Source organism: Lithobates pipiens, unplaced genomic scaffold, assembly GCF_037356315.1.
Source record: "Lithobates pipiens isolate NorthernLeopardFrog02 unplaced genomic scaffold, aLitPip1_a1.2 Scaffold_19, whole genome shotgun sequence".
In the NCBI taxonomy this organism is placed as follows: domain Eukaryota; kingdom Metazoa; phylum Chordata; class Amphibia; order Anura; family Ranidae; genus Lithobates; species Lithobates pipiens.
Window position 1 is genome coordinate 187,790,377 of NW_027507764.1, and position 17,153 is coordinate 187,807,529.

The 17,153-nt window shown below is 42.6% G+C and overlaps 1 protein-coding gene across 7 annotated transcripts in view; it reads right to left on the reverse strand.

The window, feature by feature from the left end:
• Positions 1-17,153, reverse strand: part of ZDHHC3 (zDHHC palmitoyltransferase 3) — a 96,902-nt gene that overhangs the window by 34,169 nt on the left and 45,580 nt on the right. For all 7 annotated transcript variants that reach the window (XM_077491579.1, XM_077491580.1, XM_077491576.1 and 4 more), the window contains 3 exons: positions 10,903-10,999; positions 9,049-9,130; positions 2,769-2,899 (listed from right to left, as the gene is read on the reverse strand). In XM_077491579.1, coding sequence (XP_077347705.1) covers positions 2,769-2,899; positions 9,049-9,130; positions 10,903-10,999 — 310 coding nt within the window. The remainder of the gene's footprint in view (positions 1-2,768; positions 2,900-9,048; positions 9,131-10,902; positions 11,000-17,153) is intronic.

The window sequence follows — 17,153 nt, forward strand, 5'->3', positions numbered from 1 at the left end:
CTGCCCAACTTTAAAACAACTAGGAGAATCCTTAAATTATCCCCATTATTATCTGCCTTTGGCTCACCCATAGCATGGTATTGATGAGTGCTCATTTATTCTTCAAATTAATTAAAACGACTAAAAGTGCTATAAGATCTGGGTTATCCATAACAGAAGGTCATTTTTGCCTTGTGGATTTAAAACCAATTGTTGCATTTTTGATAAACCCATGCTACAGTTGTAAAGTGTTATCCGAATTGCATTGCATAAACATTTGCTTCTGTGCACTTCATAATTATACTTAAAAAAAAAAAAAAAAAAAAAAACCCTAGTAAGGCAATCCTTGCTATCACTTTCATGAGAGCTAAAAGTAGTACAAGGAACGCAACATGGAATGCAATTTTAAAGTTACTTCTTGTTTTAAGTTCCAGCTGCTAACAGGTTGATAATACTAACAAAGTTCAAGAAGATGAAAATAGTTTAAAAGGAGAACAAATTCTCATAAATCTAATCAGAATATTTGCAACGTGGTGACATTTATCTATTCTGCAATATGTTTCCTGAATGTGTAAACCAAGGTTCGGCAACCTACGGCCGCTAAACGTCCAGCCCACCAGTGCCAGTGATGAATTCGAGCACCCGGCCCAGGGATATTTTCTCATCTCCCCGCTTCATTAGACAGGGCAGGTATCACAGGGCTGGATGGGGGTGGGAACTGTTGGGAGTTAACTTTTCACATTAAACAATAGGCGATTGGTTGCCAGGCAAGCCTAGTAACCAATCACCAGCCGGTTAATGTGAAAAGTTAAGGGGACAGAGGACACTGCCTTAGGAGCTCAGGAAACTGCTATGGGGGGGGGGAGGGAGGCAGAGGACACTGCAATGCGGGGGAAACCTATTAGGGACTCCCTCATCCCTAGGGACAGGGACCCCTTCACAACTGGGGATGAGAACCCCATCTCCACTAAGGGCAGGAACTGCTGGCACCTGCACCCACAGCTGATGGATGAATCAGCTAGAGGTGCCAAAATCACTGGATGCATGGGCAGGTAAGTGTCCTTACATTAAAAGTCAGCAGATACAGTATTTGTAGCTGCTGACTCAATGACCAGGCAATTTTTTGCGATATGGCACTGCGTCGCTTTAACTGACATTTTCTCGGTCATGCCACCCTGTATCCAAACAAAATTGATGTCTCCCCCCCCACAAATAGAGCTCTCTTTTGGTGGTATTTGAACACCTCTGTGGTTTTTGTATTTTGCGCTATAAACAAACAAAAAAAAGCGACAATTTTGAAAAAAACTATATTTTTTACTTTTTGCTATAATAAACACTCCCAAAAATGTTTTTAAACAACAACATTTATTCCTCAGTTTAGGCCGATATGTATTCTTCTACATTTTTATTTTATTTTTTTTTCAAAAAATAATCGCAATAAGTGTACGAGGGCGTGCATTTATAAGCACTTCAGTTTAGTGCTTTGTTTACCTGTCTGTCCTGGTCACTGGCTTCACGGAGAAAGCATGCTATAGGGGGTCCTGGCTATGCTAGGTAGGCACTTTATGATACTTTTGAGTGGCACAATCATTATATTTGCTGTTAACTTTTTTAACTATCTGCTGTTGAACCATGGTTGTGGACACATATATTCTATTGGAATGATTTTTTCCATCCTTTGGTCTCCTCCCAGACTTTTCTGGTTCTATGCAGTAGCGGTATTATTTATATGCTTCGTACCTATTATAAAAATAGATGTTTTGGAATGTAAAAAAACTTAAGTGATTAAAATAAAATATTTTTTGTATTAATTGTTGTTGACTGTGCCTACAAAGTCCAAGCCCCAATTCCTGTTTGGTATTTCAATTTATAGGACGTGGCACTTTATACTGTTACTGTATCCACAGGATCACTCTGTGTGTTGATACAGCTTAACAATTTAGTCATGTACGTGATCTGTTGCAGAGCAGTAGCCCTTCGCCATATATGTGCATGGGGCGGTCCACAAGTGCTTAATTTGTTAGATGTACTAGCAGCTTTAGTTGGCATTGACTAACACTAAACTTTCCCCAAACAGACAAAGCTGCTGTCCAAAAAGGTGTCTCTGTTGCTCTTCCAATTGACTGGAGCCAGACAGGAAGTGTGTTACTGAGTATTTTAAGGACTGATCAATTGTAAATATATAAAATTTTGTTTTGGGGTAGAAAATCACTTTAGTACCAGTTCATACAGGAATACGCTCTGTGTTCCAGTGCGATGCAGTTTTCAGAATGGGTTAGGATTGCACTGGATCGCACCAAAAGTAGTACATACACTACTTTTAAAAGTGCACTGTAACCAAATCGCATCATACATAATCTGGTACAGGCAAAGGCATTGCATTTGTGAACTGCGTTTGGGGCATTATGATTACACTGCAGCAGTGCATGTTAAATGTGCTCCAGGAACGCACATGGAATGCGGATTTCCTGTACCACGTTCTGGTGTGAATGGACCCTTAAGGCAGTAATTACAGTAAAAACTAAATACAACATGTATACACCATGTAGCACAGTAATGTTGGAAATAGACAAACAATGACAAGTAACATCTGCTTTAAGAAAGGACTACTTGGTGATACAATGGCGAGATACATGGCAAAGCGGACAAAAAAAAAAAAAAAAAAAAAAAAACACACAGCAAAAATGTAAATCCACAAAAAAAAGAGCCATACCTATTATAATCAAGCTCCACTGACCAAGTTAAAAAAAAAAAAAAAAAAAAATGAATATTTACATAATAGTACTTACCGTTTCATCAGTACATATGGAATGTACCTGTGTCCCAAACATAACAGCAGTGAATATGAGGAAGAGTAGACCCTCAAAACAAAGTAAAATAAGTAGGATGACTGTAGTTGGTGGTGAAAATGAGCTGCACTCTGTAGAAACAAAAGAAGAAGAAGCCTGGATAAGTACAGCGATATATCTACTTAAAAGTGTATCTCTAAGCAAGTTTAGTATTGGATAGTGTGTGGAAGGGTTCCACCCTCCCTATGGCTGTATACGAGAAAAGAAAGCGAGGCGTAATCCAGATTTTAGAGTAGTCTCCAGAACAATAGGTAAAAAAGGGACAAACTTCTAACATAAGAGGCAGTTCTCTAACGAACATCAGGTGCGCGCTCTGTGATCGCTGTCCTTTACCATGTGATCAGCTAAGCCCAATCACAGCTAACCACATGTAAATGAGCTTGCCGGTTACTGGCATTTCTTTCCTATTCTATTTTCTCATTTCTTTTCTATTTCTAAATTATTTTGACACTGTTCTTAAAAAAAAAAAAACAAAAAAAAAAAAAACAATTAAATCACTTTTATTTATTTCTATTACAAGGAATGTAATAAAAAAAATAAAAAAAATAAAAAAGCATGACAGGACCTCCTAAATATGAGATATAGGGTCAAAAAGACCTCATATTTATACAAAAATGCAATAAAAAAAAAATTATAATAATTTAATATCCAAACATTTTTTTTATCTTTTTCTTCAAATAGAGCTTCCCTTTGGAGGTATTTAATCACTGCAGGTTTTTTTTTTTTTTTGCTAAAAAATAAAGACCAAAAATTTTGGGGAAAAAAAAAAGTTTTTTTTTACTTTTTTTGTCAGTAAATTTTGCAACTAAGTAATTTTTCGCCTTCACTGATATGCGCTGATGAGGCGGCACCGATGGGCACTGATAAGGAGGCACTAATAGGTGCCACTGATGGGCACTAATAGGCGGAACGGATAGGCGGTACAGATGGGTATTGATGGGTGGCACTGATGGCCATTGATAGACAGCAGTGATGGGCACTGATTGCCAGCACTGACTGGCGTGGCTAATGGACACAGATATGTGGCACTTGTGGGCACTGATTTCTGCCACTGGTGTGCACTGATCACTGGCATTATTGGGCACTGTATGCTGGCATTGGTGGGCACTGTGCTTTAACACTTTTTTTTTATATTGTAATCAGGGCACTGACGATCAGTACCCTGATCACTTCCCTAGCCGTCCCCCTGTAAGGAGATGCCGCTGATCAGCTCTCCTCTCCTCACACTGTCAGTATGAGGCGAGGAGAGCCGATTACCGGCATCTCTGTGTTTACATGTGACTGGCGGTGTTTGAACACAGCCGATCACATGGTTAAAGAGCCACGGACGTGGCTCTTTAGAAAGGTCGTGCCGTGTCCTAGCTGTGTCATATGACGGCAGCCCCGAACAAGAGCTGCACCGCCCCGCCGTCATTTGACTGTGGGCGGACAGCAAGCAGTTAAGAGCATTGGGCGGAAGTGACGTTTGAGGTCGCTTCCACCCTCCAATGCTATGCAGCCAAGATGGGCCATCTTTCCCTCACTTGGCATCCAGCTGGTGGGGCGACAGGAGGCAATAGTCTCCGCCGCTACCGGCGGGGCCAGTAAGTGGCAAAGAGGACTGGAAGGTGGCGAAAGGGGTGTTGGAATACTGTCCTGTGGCCAAGTCTCCGAAGGAAGGGGATCGTGCTCTGCTTCAGTATGTCACAGTACATGTTGGCATTCATGGTTCCCTCAAAGAACTGTAGCTCCCCGGTGCCGTCAGCACTCATGCTGCCCCAGACCATGACACTCCCACCATTGTAATTCATGAAAGTACAGGCTACGCACTCACAGCTCTTTTAGAGGCCAGTAGGAGGAGTTGTGAATTCCGAGCATGTAGCCTGTATTTCCTGAATTACAATCCCCAGCTTGGATGCCCGCCCTGCTGTGGTGACGTCACATCCACTTCCCCGTTCCAGAGTGGTTAGCGTGGAGCTTCCTGTCACCGCACATCATACAGAAACCTGTAGACTGAACAGAGCATCCCCATGGCTGAAGGATTGGCAGCGGAGCCCACAGAGTACCCCCAGGACTGTTCTATCATTGATGATCATCTTCACCTCATGGACTTGTAAGCATACACCTTGTACATTTACACTGAAACCAGTAGCATATATGAAGTGGGCGCCTGCCCTCTCTCTCACTTGTTTACAGAGGCACCGGACACCCTCTGAGGATGGCTGCCTCCTTTTTATAAGAACACTAGATTATAGCATTGATCTAAAAGGACCTGCTAAATATCACTATTTTATCTAGGGCATTACATTATTTGGAGTGCCAGAATCTTTTCCTTTTATATGACTGTTACACTGTTATACAATCTGTACACTCACTACATTGTAGCAAAGTAATTTCTTCAGTGTTGTCACATGAAAAGATATAATAAAATATTTACAAAAATGTGTGGGGTGTTCTGACTTTTGTGAGATACTGTATGAACTTTGATGGCATAACAGTCTTAGTCCGTAGGATTCAGTATTGAGTTGGCCCACCTTTTGCAGCTCTAACAGCTTCAACTCTCTTGGAAAGGCTGTCCACAAGGTTTAGGAGTGTGTCTATATGGGAAGGTTTGACCTTTCTTCCAGAAGCGCATTTGTGCGGTCAGGCACTCATGTTGCACAAAAAGGCTCGTCTCTGCTCCAATTCACCCCAAAAGGTGTTCTAGGGGGTTGGAGTCAGGACTCTGTGCAGGCCAGTCAAGTTCCTCCACTCCAAACTCGCTCATCCATGGCTTTATGGACCTTGCTTTGTGCACTGGTCCAAATCATTTGGTGGAGGTGGGGTTATGGTGTGGGGTTGTTTTTCAGGGGTTGAGCTTAGCCCCTTAATTTCAGTGAAGGGAACTCTTAAGGCATCACCATGCAAAGACATTTTGGACCATTTCATGCTCCCAACTTTGTGGGAAAAGTTTGGGAATGGCCCCTTTCTGTTGACTGTGCACCAGTCCACAAAGCAAGGTCCATAAAGACATGGATTAGCGAGTTTGTTGTGGAGGAACTTGACTGGCCTGCACAGAGGCCCGACCTCAACCCTATACAACACCTTTGGGATGAATTAAAGCGGAGACTGCGAGCCAGGCCTTTGCCTCCAACATCAGTGCCTGACCTCACAAATGCACTTCTGGAAGAATCGTCAAACATTCCCATAGACACAATCCTAAACCTTGTGGACAATAGGGTGTGCCAACTCATTATTGAACCCTACAGACTAAAACTGGGATGTCATTAAAGTTCACGTGCATGTAAAGGCAGGTGTCCCAATAATTTTGACAATATGGTGAGTGTATGTATAAAAAAAAAAAAAAAAAAAGGAATAAATTTGAAAGATGTTGCACTGCTGAATTCCATCCAACAAGATATCTCCAAATTATGGACACTTCAAAGCCTCCTTGATAAACACAGTGAACAGCCCATTTCCTGGCCGAGGCTCACTCTGCTTTTGAGATTTAACATGACCTTTACAGAAATGTACTTAAAAAAATAAATAAATCAATAAAATCAATAAATAAGCTCTTATTAGACACATGCATTTTAGTGTAATGGGTCTTTCTGCGTCACTTTACGCAAGTCTCTCTCAACCATTTTACCCTGGAGAACCCCTCAAATATAATACTGGTGTCCCAGGGAACTCTTAAAACTATTTTCTGAGCTACGGCTTACGCTTCCTATGATGCTCAGTGACAATGCAAAATTTGCTTTGATGTTTAATGCATTATAGAACAGTGTAGTGCCCAATGTACTTGACAAGACAGACCCCTGCTACAACTGTGGTACAGTGAGCGAGGACCCCGACCTTTTGGCTACACTCTCTGCTGAAAGGAGCCAATTACCCCTCTTCACAGTCAAGTCAACTTAACCCAGTGTTAGGGAGCAGAGAGGCAGAATTAAAGTAAAAGTGGAGCAGAATGATGAGTGCAGCAGGAGGAAGAGCAAGCAGCGTTGCCGTGTAAACATACTCAAAGACAATGGTCAAACTTAAAGTTTAACTAAAGGCAAAACTTTTTTTTTGCCTATCCCACACCTACCTAACAACTGTCCCCAGGCCACCTCCCATCAAATCATTCCCTGCATTACCTTTTGTACCATCACCCCTTCCTTTAGAATGTAAGCTCTATGAGCAGGGCCCTCCTTCTGTATTGAACTGTACTGCAATTTGTGCTGTCCCCCCTCTACATTGTAAAGCGCTGAGTAAACTGTTGGCGCTATATAAATCGTGAATAATAATAACAGTGTTGGATAGAGAGTGGAGAGGGACTAGAACACGTCAATTTTTCATTGCGGTCTGCACTTCCATTAAGGTGATTCTCCCTCTCCATTTGTTCTGTTTACCATGATCATTGAAAGTAAAAGAAAATCCCAAATTTTGGGAAAAGTAACAGAGGAGAAATCTTCCAATGGGGACACTAGTTCTGGTGATCTGGGGGTCCCCAAGGAATTGCCTTAATTTAAAAGAATTTGCTCTAACTTCCCGTTTGACTCTGGGACAGGAAAAGAAGGGAAACTGTCACAATGGGACACAGATGGCAAAAAAATAAGAAATAAAAAAATCTAACAGGGATTATAACCCTGCTTTACTATATCCAAAAGCAAAAAAGTTTTGCCTATAGTTCTACTTTAATAACATTGTGCTGATATCATTCCGCCTAGTAATACTCAGTGTTGCAGCCTGCGAAGGAAGCATAGAAGCCACCACTGGCTGGATATAAATCCGCTGTAATGGCAGTGTGCGGCGGAACCTCTGGGGACCCTTTTGTGGAGCCCAGTTAAAGTTTCATATGCAGGCGGGGTACGGAAAAAATAAAAAATAAAAAAGCGTGAGAGACACTAACTAGACTACACCAATTGAAACTTATTCAGTGTTACATGAAATAAACTACTTTAAAAAACTTAACCTGTCACTGCAAAGGGGTAATGCACATTTCTGCATAGGGTACCAGGAAAACTGACGTCTACTTCTCTTATCCCTTGCTTCTGCAGATGACCACTTCTCTCCAACATGCTAGGTTGTGGGCTGGACTGTTGGTGGCGCACAGCTGCAACAGCCAAATGAAGGGCCAACGAGAAGAGGCTTTGAGGACTGGTAGCCCTGAAGGAGAGTGCTTTTTACTGGTACCCTTAACAGAAATGAGCATTTAACCCTTGTGGGAAGGCACCGGATTCTGTCCAATTAATAAAAAAATTAAAAAAAAAAGAAATTCATAAAAAAGACCTAGTGAAAAAAACACACCAATCTCTATCCAATTACATGCTGATGGGGGCTCCAAACTAGTTTAAAGGTGGTTTCACCTTACACATGAATGTGAAGGAATCCCAGAATCACAAGACTGCCAGGAGTTTAGCTTTAAAGTGGAAGTAAACCCATTGATTTAAACAGTTAAAAAAAAAAAAAGGCATGCCGGGAATGCTAACTGCACATTGGCTGTGCTCTCAGCCAAACTATCAAACCATCCAATGGCTGGTGTCATAACGAATCACATGTGCAGCACCATAGCAGTTGAGGATTAAACAGAGGCAAAGATGGCAGCTTCCTTCCACTTTAATGCTTAAACAAGACAGGACAGCAATTGGTACTAGTGAATCTACACAATGGTCCCTAAAAACAAAACAAAAAAATTCCTGAGACACCCAATTATTTGCTATAAAAACTTTTTGAATACATCAAAATACATTAGAAGTAGCTGTTCCCTATTTCTTCTCTCTCTTCTGGTGTGGTTTTCAATCGTAAATGTAACACTTCTAGACACAAAAATCACTAAAAGAAGAAAAAAAAAAGTTTGTCCAAAATAATTTAATAAAAACACACTCATCATATCCAAATATTCCTTGGTTTCAAATATTCTCTTTTATCTTCAGAAATCTAAAGTCTAACAAGTCTGTGTACACACAGCAATAGTCGCTCTTTTAGCAGTTGAAGCTTTGTTCAAAAACATTTTTTAGGAGTTCCTTTGATTTTTGAAATCGTTAGTTGGGTCAAATTAACGTTCGTTTTTTGACCGCAGTGATGACAAAAATTTGAAGGAGCAGGATGGAAAAAGTTTCACAAATGAACGAATTTCTAACAGTGAAAGTTTTTTTCGTTGAAGAAATTCTATTCATTCGACGACTTAAATGATGAAAGCAAACAAAACCAAGAACTTTCAAAGCCAGCTTTACATGTGTGTAAAACATTACGTTTGGATAGCTGTAAACATACTACTCACTTGTCCAGTCTTCTTCGAAGCAATAGAGGAAATGAAACCCTACCATAATTAGGGCGTGCAAAGAGATGAGAGATATATACATCTGAAAAAACAAACATAATGTAAGCAGACAGACAGAACCACAACTTATATATATCTATATATACCTGTAGCGAAAACAGAAGAGATAATAATTAGCACCCAGATAAAATTACCCTTATGTGCTAATCGTATGGTTATGGCATTTCCTCCCAGACTCCCAGGTTTGACAATATCTCAAAAAAAAGTCAAGCTTCATTTACAAAAGCATACTAAAACCCTCCTGTCTACACTTTGTTTTATGCACCAAAAAATGCTTGTTTCAGTACATAATTACACAAGTTTAAAAGGCATATGGTGTTGAAAGCATATGCATGTAAACTCATTCTTCTAGATAGAATATTTATTATGGCCACTAGAATTTATGCATCTATGCATGTTTATGCACATATGTAAGTAAATTATGGCAGTAATCTCCACTCTGGACACAGGTTTGGGGCATTTTTGTTTAAATATAAATCCCTTAATGCTGCTCTAAAAGATGCACCACAAAGCGCACAGACTCTAGAGCCTAAAGAGCTGCATTCAGAGGCATAAACAAATTATGGGAAAATTCCTCTAAGACCTCTTTGACACTGGAGTGGCCCATGCGTTAGCGCTGTTTAAGCTGCACCTTTCGGCAGCTAGCGGGTGCTTTTAACCCCCGCTAGCAGCTGAAGAAGGGGTATTAAATATGCCTGTGTTACGGTGCTTCAGAAGTGCTTTTCATGCTCTTTAGAAGAGCTGCCCATTCATTGCAATGGTCAGGGGCGCTTTGGGAATGCTGTATACAGCGCTCCCAAACTGCCCCAAAGAAGCTGCTTGCAGCACTTTTTCTAACGTCCCGCAAGTGCGTTGCCCCAGTGTGAAAGCACTCAGGCTTTCACATTCGGGCAGCATGGGAGGCAGTTTTCAGGTGGCATTTCTAGTGCAAAAACGCCTGAAAACTGCCTCAGTGTGAAAGGGGGTCTAAAAGAAGTGTTTTTTTGTTTTTTACTGCCCATTTGCATGATTTATTAAATCGCAAAGAAATTGGTGAAAAAGGCTGAGCTTAGTAGAAGTATTTGCGGCATTCAAACGGGTTAGTTTGTCTTTAGTCAAACATACAATATGTGCTAGCAAAAAGGAAAGAGGATGAAGCCGGGCATAAATGGATTTTGAACCATTTATAGGCACCATGGTTGTACCCAAGTCCACCCATCGATCAACTTGTCTACACCCAGCCTATTGGGTTTTCTCCAAACAATTCGTGCCACCGGCTAAAAGCCAGCAACACTAATCATTGTGCTCTGCTAGCAGGGAAGGCTCCTCAAACTACCATAATATACATAAAACTAGAGATGAAAACTGCTACATCAAACAGAAGTATTAGAATGGTAGACTGTTGATTTTTAGTCTGCTTGGAAAGTACTTTTTTTCAGAATTTGCATGCAGAAGATATAAAACCTCTTCTTTACAAAATGGTTATAGAGTTTTACATGATGTAGCACAGATTTAAAGACATGAGCTATTTGCTAGGTGGAAAATAAGATCTATACATAACAAAATGGGGACAATAGAAACTACTACTTTTACAGCCAATACGGTCATAATACTGAGCTGGAACACTATAACAGGTACCTGGACAATCTTTAGGAATCATACATATAGCTATTTCTTAGATGCATATTGTATCCAGAAGTTGGTACAAGCATGTAGTTTCATGTTATGTGTACGTGCATTTAAACGTGTTTTACCTACACATATTTTTTTTTATGAGCTACAACCGAAGTCGGGACTCTAATGTCCAATACTCACAGTAAACAAGACAAAAAATTTCTGGTTGTTTTCTCCCACGCAGTTGTTGACCCAAGGACAATGGTGATCCATTTTTCTAATGCATCTCTTGCATACACTGGGAAGAGAAAAGAATATATAAGATTATTTTGAATGGAGACAAAATTTAACACATTAGTAAATACTTTTAGCAGGGCCTGGCATACAAAGTAGCATATGTGGTAATAAACAGTCTAGTGTGCACACGTACCAGTAGAGAATAATGGTGCTACAGCCTCAAAAGTCCAAAAAGGACTACCGGTATATTCTGTTTGTGTTTACTGGAGAAAATATAACATTTTAGAGGCTGCCTGCTACAATGTACAAGATCTACCTTCCTGGCATAATGATATCTGAAGGGATTAAAAAAAAAAAAAAAAGAAGAAGGGATTGTTCTTGTCAACACATGTAGCAATCAGCAGCAGATTAACTGCAAAACTGTAATCATGCCTGTCAATCTGCAAGTAAAATCTGACTCTCTAGACCCCTGCTTTAAGGACCTGTGTGTTAATTGGCTTGGTTTGCATCAGAACCACTTTTCACCCTGTACAGGTCAATAAGATTGCAAAAACAGCTTAATGCAGCTTATAAAAGGGAACACCAGAGGACATCTAAATTTAGCAATAGAAAGCCATTAAAGCAGAGTTCCACCCAAAAGTGGAACTTATTTTTATTTGTCTCCTCTCCCCCCTTGGATGCCAGAATTGACGCCTTTCGGGGGGGGCCTCGGCCCCTGACATCACCGTGGGGCTCCCTGTCGCCAGTCCAGTAGGAGAGAGGAGCGGGGCCTCGCACATGCGCAGTAGGGTTCCGGGCGTGAAGCCGTAAGTCTACACTGTCGGGTACCCTTACCCGCAATGGCAGCGGCAGCACCCGACATTGATGAAACATCAGCCGTGGTGCCGACATCGTTGAACTCTAGGACAGGTAAGTGCCCTATTGTTAAAAGGCAGCAGCTGCAGTATGTGTAGCTGCTGACTTTCATTTTTCAGGAGGTAGCAAAATATGGAGCCTGTCACAAGCACATCCCGGTACAGATTCCAGTTGGATGGATAGCAGATCACTTCATTCCAAGCAACAGCCTCACCCCCGCTGACTAGGTGCAAGAAATTAGGAAGCAGGCATCTCGGTGAGGTGTAGGCTCAGCTGGAAGTTATGTCAGATATTTCCTGAGATCAAAAGGGGTGTAGCTATGAGTTTTGGAGCCACCCAGACTCCTTTTACAACCCCAATAGCTTAGGAGGAGGTCATATGTGGGCCTGAAGATCAACAAAGTAAAATGAACCTTTGCCCAATATGTCCAACCACTACTAAGAAGTCAAAAGGCCATCAAAACAGCTAGTGGACATCCCATGTAAAGCCTGCGTCGATGGGCTTTTATTTGCCTCACAACTTGCTTCTCTCTCCCCCCACACAAGTTATTGGGAATGCAAAAGGAGCTTGAAGCAAGTTGGAGCAGCTTAGGAGGTCAAGTGCAGGCCAGAAGGTTAACTGCAGGTCAAATGCACCTGTCAAACTGTAATTGGACTCAAAAGCATCTCAAACTGACCTCAATTGCAAATGGAATGCACCTGAGGTCTGCTACCATGATGAGGTGGAAACTCCTTTAAAAGGAGAAGTATGGAGAAGTATGGGAAGCCTGTTTTTTGCAGATTAATACTTACCTAGGTGGATGCAGCATCGGATCTGTCACCCGACACCTCCTCACTGAGAACCGAGAGATCGAACATCGCAGATGGCTCGGTTTTCACTGCTCCCGAGAGGAGAGCTGCTGCCTGTCAATCAGCAGCTCGCCTGCTCTGCTCCTTCACGCTCACTGGAGCGCCAAGCTGTGAAAGGGAGCGGCCGTCTAAGCGGCTCGCCGAGAGGCTGAGACTGCCATCAGTCCAAGCACCTGGCAGATCCAGACTCCTAGAGTCGGGATGACGTGGTGCCTGGACTGATCTTGGCGACGTCAGCAGAGAGCGGACTTCAGACTGTTCTCTGCTGAAAATGGGTTATAGGAGTGCAAAACAAATTGCACTCCTGTGACCCATAGGAGAAGCCCAGCCGAATGAGCTCAGGTTGGACTTCTATTCAATTTTCAGAGTATCACTAAAATCGATAATTTCCTGGAAAAGAGAAAGTTTCCTTCCAAAGTGACTAGCCTATTGCCTTGTGCGATGTAATTGTTCTCTCAGGAGCTCTAACTGAATTGGGGGGGAAGGCTTATCTGCACCCCGTTTCTCTCAGACACACAGGAGGTGGCTTGGGAGCGAGCATGCATGAGTGCTCCCAGAGCCAATAGCTTGCTATGAGTGCACTCAGCAGAGGTGAGAAGCCAAGAGCCCCCGATGGGAGACCAGAGAAAAGGAAGATCGGGCCTGCTGTGCAAAACCAGACATTTTTGTCATTTAAAAGCAGTCGTGTTAATTAAAAAAACAAAAAAAAAAAAAAAAAAAAACTTCTCTGCCTTTGAATTCAGTAACCTTCATGAGATCTGTTGCCCTGCATGTGGCTTTATCCAAGTATCCACTACAATATAATAATCTACGGTAGACTTCTCTGTTATGAGGTTTCGCTCTCTTTCCCCCCCCCCCCCAATCACTTGCTTTCACAAGGATCTAGCCGGTATGGTTTTCACTTCTTCAAATTCTCAGTATTGATGACATTTAGAACATTTAAATCAGATTAGTTTGATAAAAACTGATGAAAAGTTTCCAGGCATTTAAGTATATTGGCTAAACCCTAATCCTTCATTACTGTTAATTGACATGTATGGTGACTCATCACTTTACCAAGGCCTTGAATAACTGCTATTTAATAACAATTATACTGCGTGGGAACTGAAAAAAAAAAAAAATAGATGCCTTTCCATTATGAAGAGAGTTTTCTATTAAATGATATAAGTATTCCTAAAACTACACAATTACAGGTGGGAGACTGCGCTGAACTGACTACCTCGGTTGAGGGTCTGCGAGTGGCGTTGGGAGTGTGTTGGAGAAATTCGCTCTTGGTGACTCTGGCCCACCTTGGCAAAAAAGCCCTGTTGAGAAGCTTGAGCTGCTACCTCTGGATACGACCTCAAGGTCATTGCTGCGTGTACTTGTGAGGGTAGGTAAAAGGATAAAAAAATAAAAATAAAAAAAGAAGAAGGAGGACCCCCACTATGCCAACATCCAATTATTCGATAAAAAGGGTTGAAAGGAAGGTTCAAAGTGGTTGACTTTGTGGGCATAACATGAGGCTTGAATTATAAAATGTATCCTTAGTACAAAATAGTTTAAAAAACATACAATAGACAGATAACATTCTTTACTTGACAAGGTCGCAAAGCGTGGAGGCATGGATCCTTTCAAAAGGTAAATCATGCAGGAAAACGATGTATATGTAATCAATAAGTTGGGTCAATGATCTCCCCCATGCTAGGGGAATGACAAGACTGGGGCTGAGGATCGGTATGCAATGGGGAGGGGGGGAGAGAGGAGCCCCTCACCACCCTCCCCTTCGCTCTGCCCCCTTGCCACTGATCCTCGTCCCCAGTCTGGTCATTCGCTCCGCTACCCAACTCAGTCATACCTTTCTCCCACCAGCTGTCACTACGCTTTCTCCCTTTTCCTTCAATGCCCCACTCCTTCCCCTCAGCCACCTGCTGTCAATATGGACCCCCGCCTCCCCCCTCTTCCTCCATCTATCCCGTTCCTCCCATCCACTGCCAGCTGTCACACACAGACCTCAGCCCCATCTACTCTGCCGCATCCCCGACTATGGGCAGTTCTCTCATATCATGCCTCCCTCCATTTCCTGCACGAGCGCAGATCCACACAGCCATCAGGCTTGTGGATTGTTCGCTCTGCCCATCCCTGACGCATACTACCCACTGCCCCCCCACAGATTCCTCTGACTCCTATGCCCACTTCCCATCAGCCCCTTCCACCCATCCATGTCCCCAGCAAAACCATTCCTTTAGTCCTTCCCAAGTCCCTAGCCATCTCTGGAATACCCATCCGGTGCAGACTAGATTTTAAGAGATATCAAAAATGGAATGGCTGTATGAGAAGAGAGAAACTAAGGTCAGATCGCCTTAGGGAAAAACAGACAAGAGTTTGGTTGCTCACAGGAGTTGTGGCAAGAAACCTATTCACCCAGATTTTGTTAAATTTTTTGAGACTTCCTCTGGCCAATACTTTCTAGCCAGTTCCTTGTGTTGATATCTAGGACATTAGTAGACAAGGCTTTTAGTTTCTCATGTATATATAAAAAAAAAAAAAGTAATAAATCATAACTTGTTCTGGCAGTGCCTAAATCTATTTCACTAAAAGTATTGAAAACACACCCTTTTGGAATTAAATAGAGATATATATATATATATATATATATATCATGAAAGTTACTGATGAGAAAAACTAATTATAGAAATATCAGGTTATGCTTGCAAATATCATGGCCTGGTATGACTGATTTACTGACATGACCAAAATAATCATTCTGAGCATCTGGAATACAAAAGACTGGGAAGGCGACACCAATAGCTGTTTAGGCAATAACAATGTGGTGTTGACCAGAACAAAGGATCCCTCCTCTACCTACATTAATGCAATGCTATGTTAAAAGGTACTTGCATATACAGTATGTTATATTTAAAAGCCAGTCTGAAAGATAATGGGCCCATTTAAAGGATTTAGTAACTTGCTCCCAACGGTCAATACGGCCCAGTGTGTGAACCTAGGAGCCCATGGAAAGTTACACCAAATCAAAATATAAAACATTTTTTTTCCCCCCCTTTAGCTTTGGGCAAAGTAGAGAATGGTTAAAGCGGAGGTCCACCCTAAAGTGGACCTTCCGCTCATCGGAACCCTCCCCCCCTCCGGTGCCACAATCGGCACCTTTCGGGGGGGGGGGGGGTGCAGTTACCTGGATAATCCAGGTAACTGCACCCACTTCCGGGATAGCTCTCTGCGGAAAGGGGCGTAACTTACGCCCCTTTCCGCAAGTGCCCGCCCCTTCCCGCAAGTGCCCCGCTGCCTGCTGGGAAACACACAGATCCCAGAGGCAGCGGGGAGCGTCCTTATTGCGCAGCGCGATTCGCGCATGCGCAGTAGGGAACCGGGAAATGAAGCCGAAAGGCTCCATTTCCTGATTCCCATACCCAAGATGGCGGCGGAAGGACCCGACAGACGACCTAGAGATCGGCTTCGGGTGCCGACATCGCGGGCGCGCTGGACAGGTAAGTGTCACTATTTTAAAAAAGTCAGCAGCTGCAGTATTTGTAGCTGCTGGCTTTAAAAAAAAAAAATAAAAAAAAAAAAGGCGGAGTCCGGTGGACTCCAGGTTTAAAACCTGGTCAGTGATTTGACATTTGTCTCACAGGCACAGCAGGAAGTGAGAAAATCTTTCCAAAGAAATGGAAATCTGATCCAGTTGTTATCAAAACAAGTCAACCTCCCTATTGGAAGATTTCCCCTCTATTCAACTTTTTTGGATTTATCCTCAATTCCATAAAAACATAAAGCGAGGGCAATTAGTCCCATTGGGGACTCTGACAACAGAAAAGACTGATGGGCTCCAATGCTTTCCTAATCCATACAAAAAAAAAAAGAAAAAAAAAAGTAAAACCATTTTGGATTTAGGCTCGATTCACAGCTATGCATTTTTAGTGCTTTTTTGCATATTTGCTCTACAGAACATGTTCTATAGCAGTGGTCCCCAACCTTTTTGGCCCCGGGGACCGGCTGCGTGGGGGGGGGGGTAAGCGAATTTTGCCGGCAATTTATCGGGCAATAGCTGGTGTTCGGCTGTTGGTACTTCAGTCATCATGGCACCATGGTTGGTATGGTGTCAGAATGATTGAAGCGCATTATTTCTTATATTACATTGTAATATAAATGAAATAGTTCAACTCACCATAATGCAGAATCAGTGGGAGCCCTGAGCGTGTCACTTTCCAAGTCGCCTGCCACCAGATGAGAAATGCCACTTGCCACGCTGCCTGCCACCAGTTGAGGAATGCCATTTGCCACATCACCTGCCTGTGCGACCAGATGAGGAATGCCACTTGCCACGTCACTTGCCTGTGCCATCAGATGAGGAATGCCACTTGCCACGCTTGCCTGCCACCAGATGAGGAATGCCACTTGCCACGCTGCCTGCCACCGGTTGAGGAATGCCACTTGCCACATCACCTGCCTGTCACCAGTTGAGGAATGCCACTTGCCACATCACCTGCCTGTCACCAGTTGAGGAATGCCACTTGC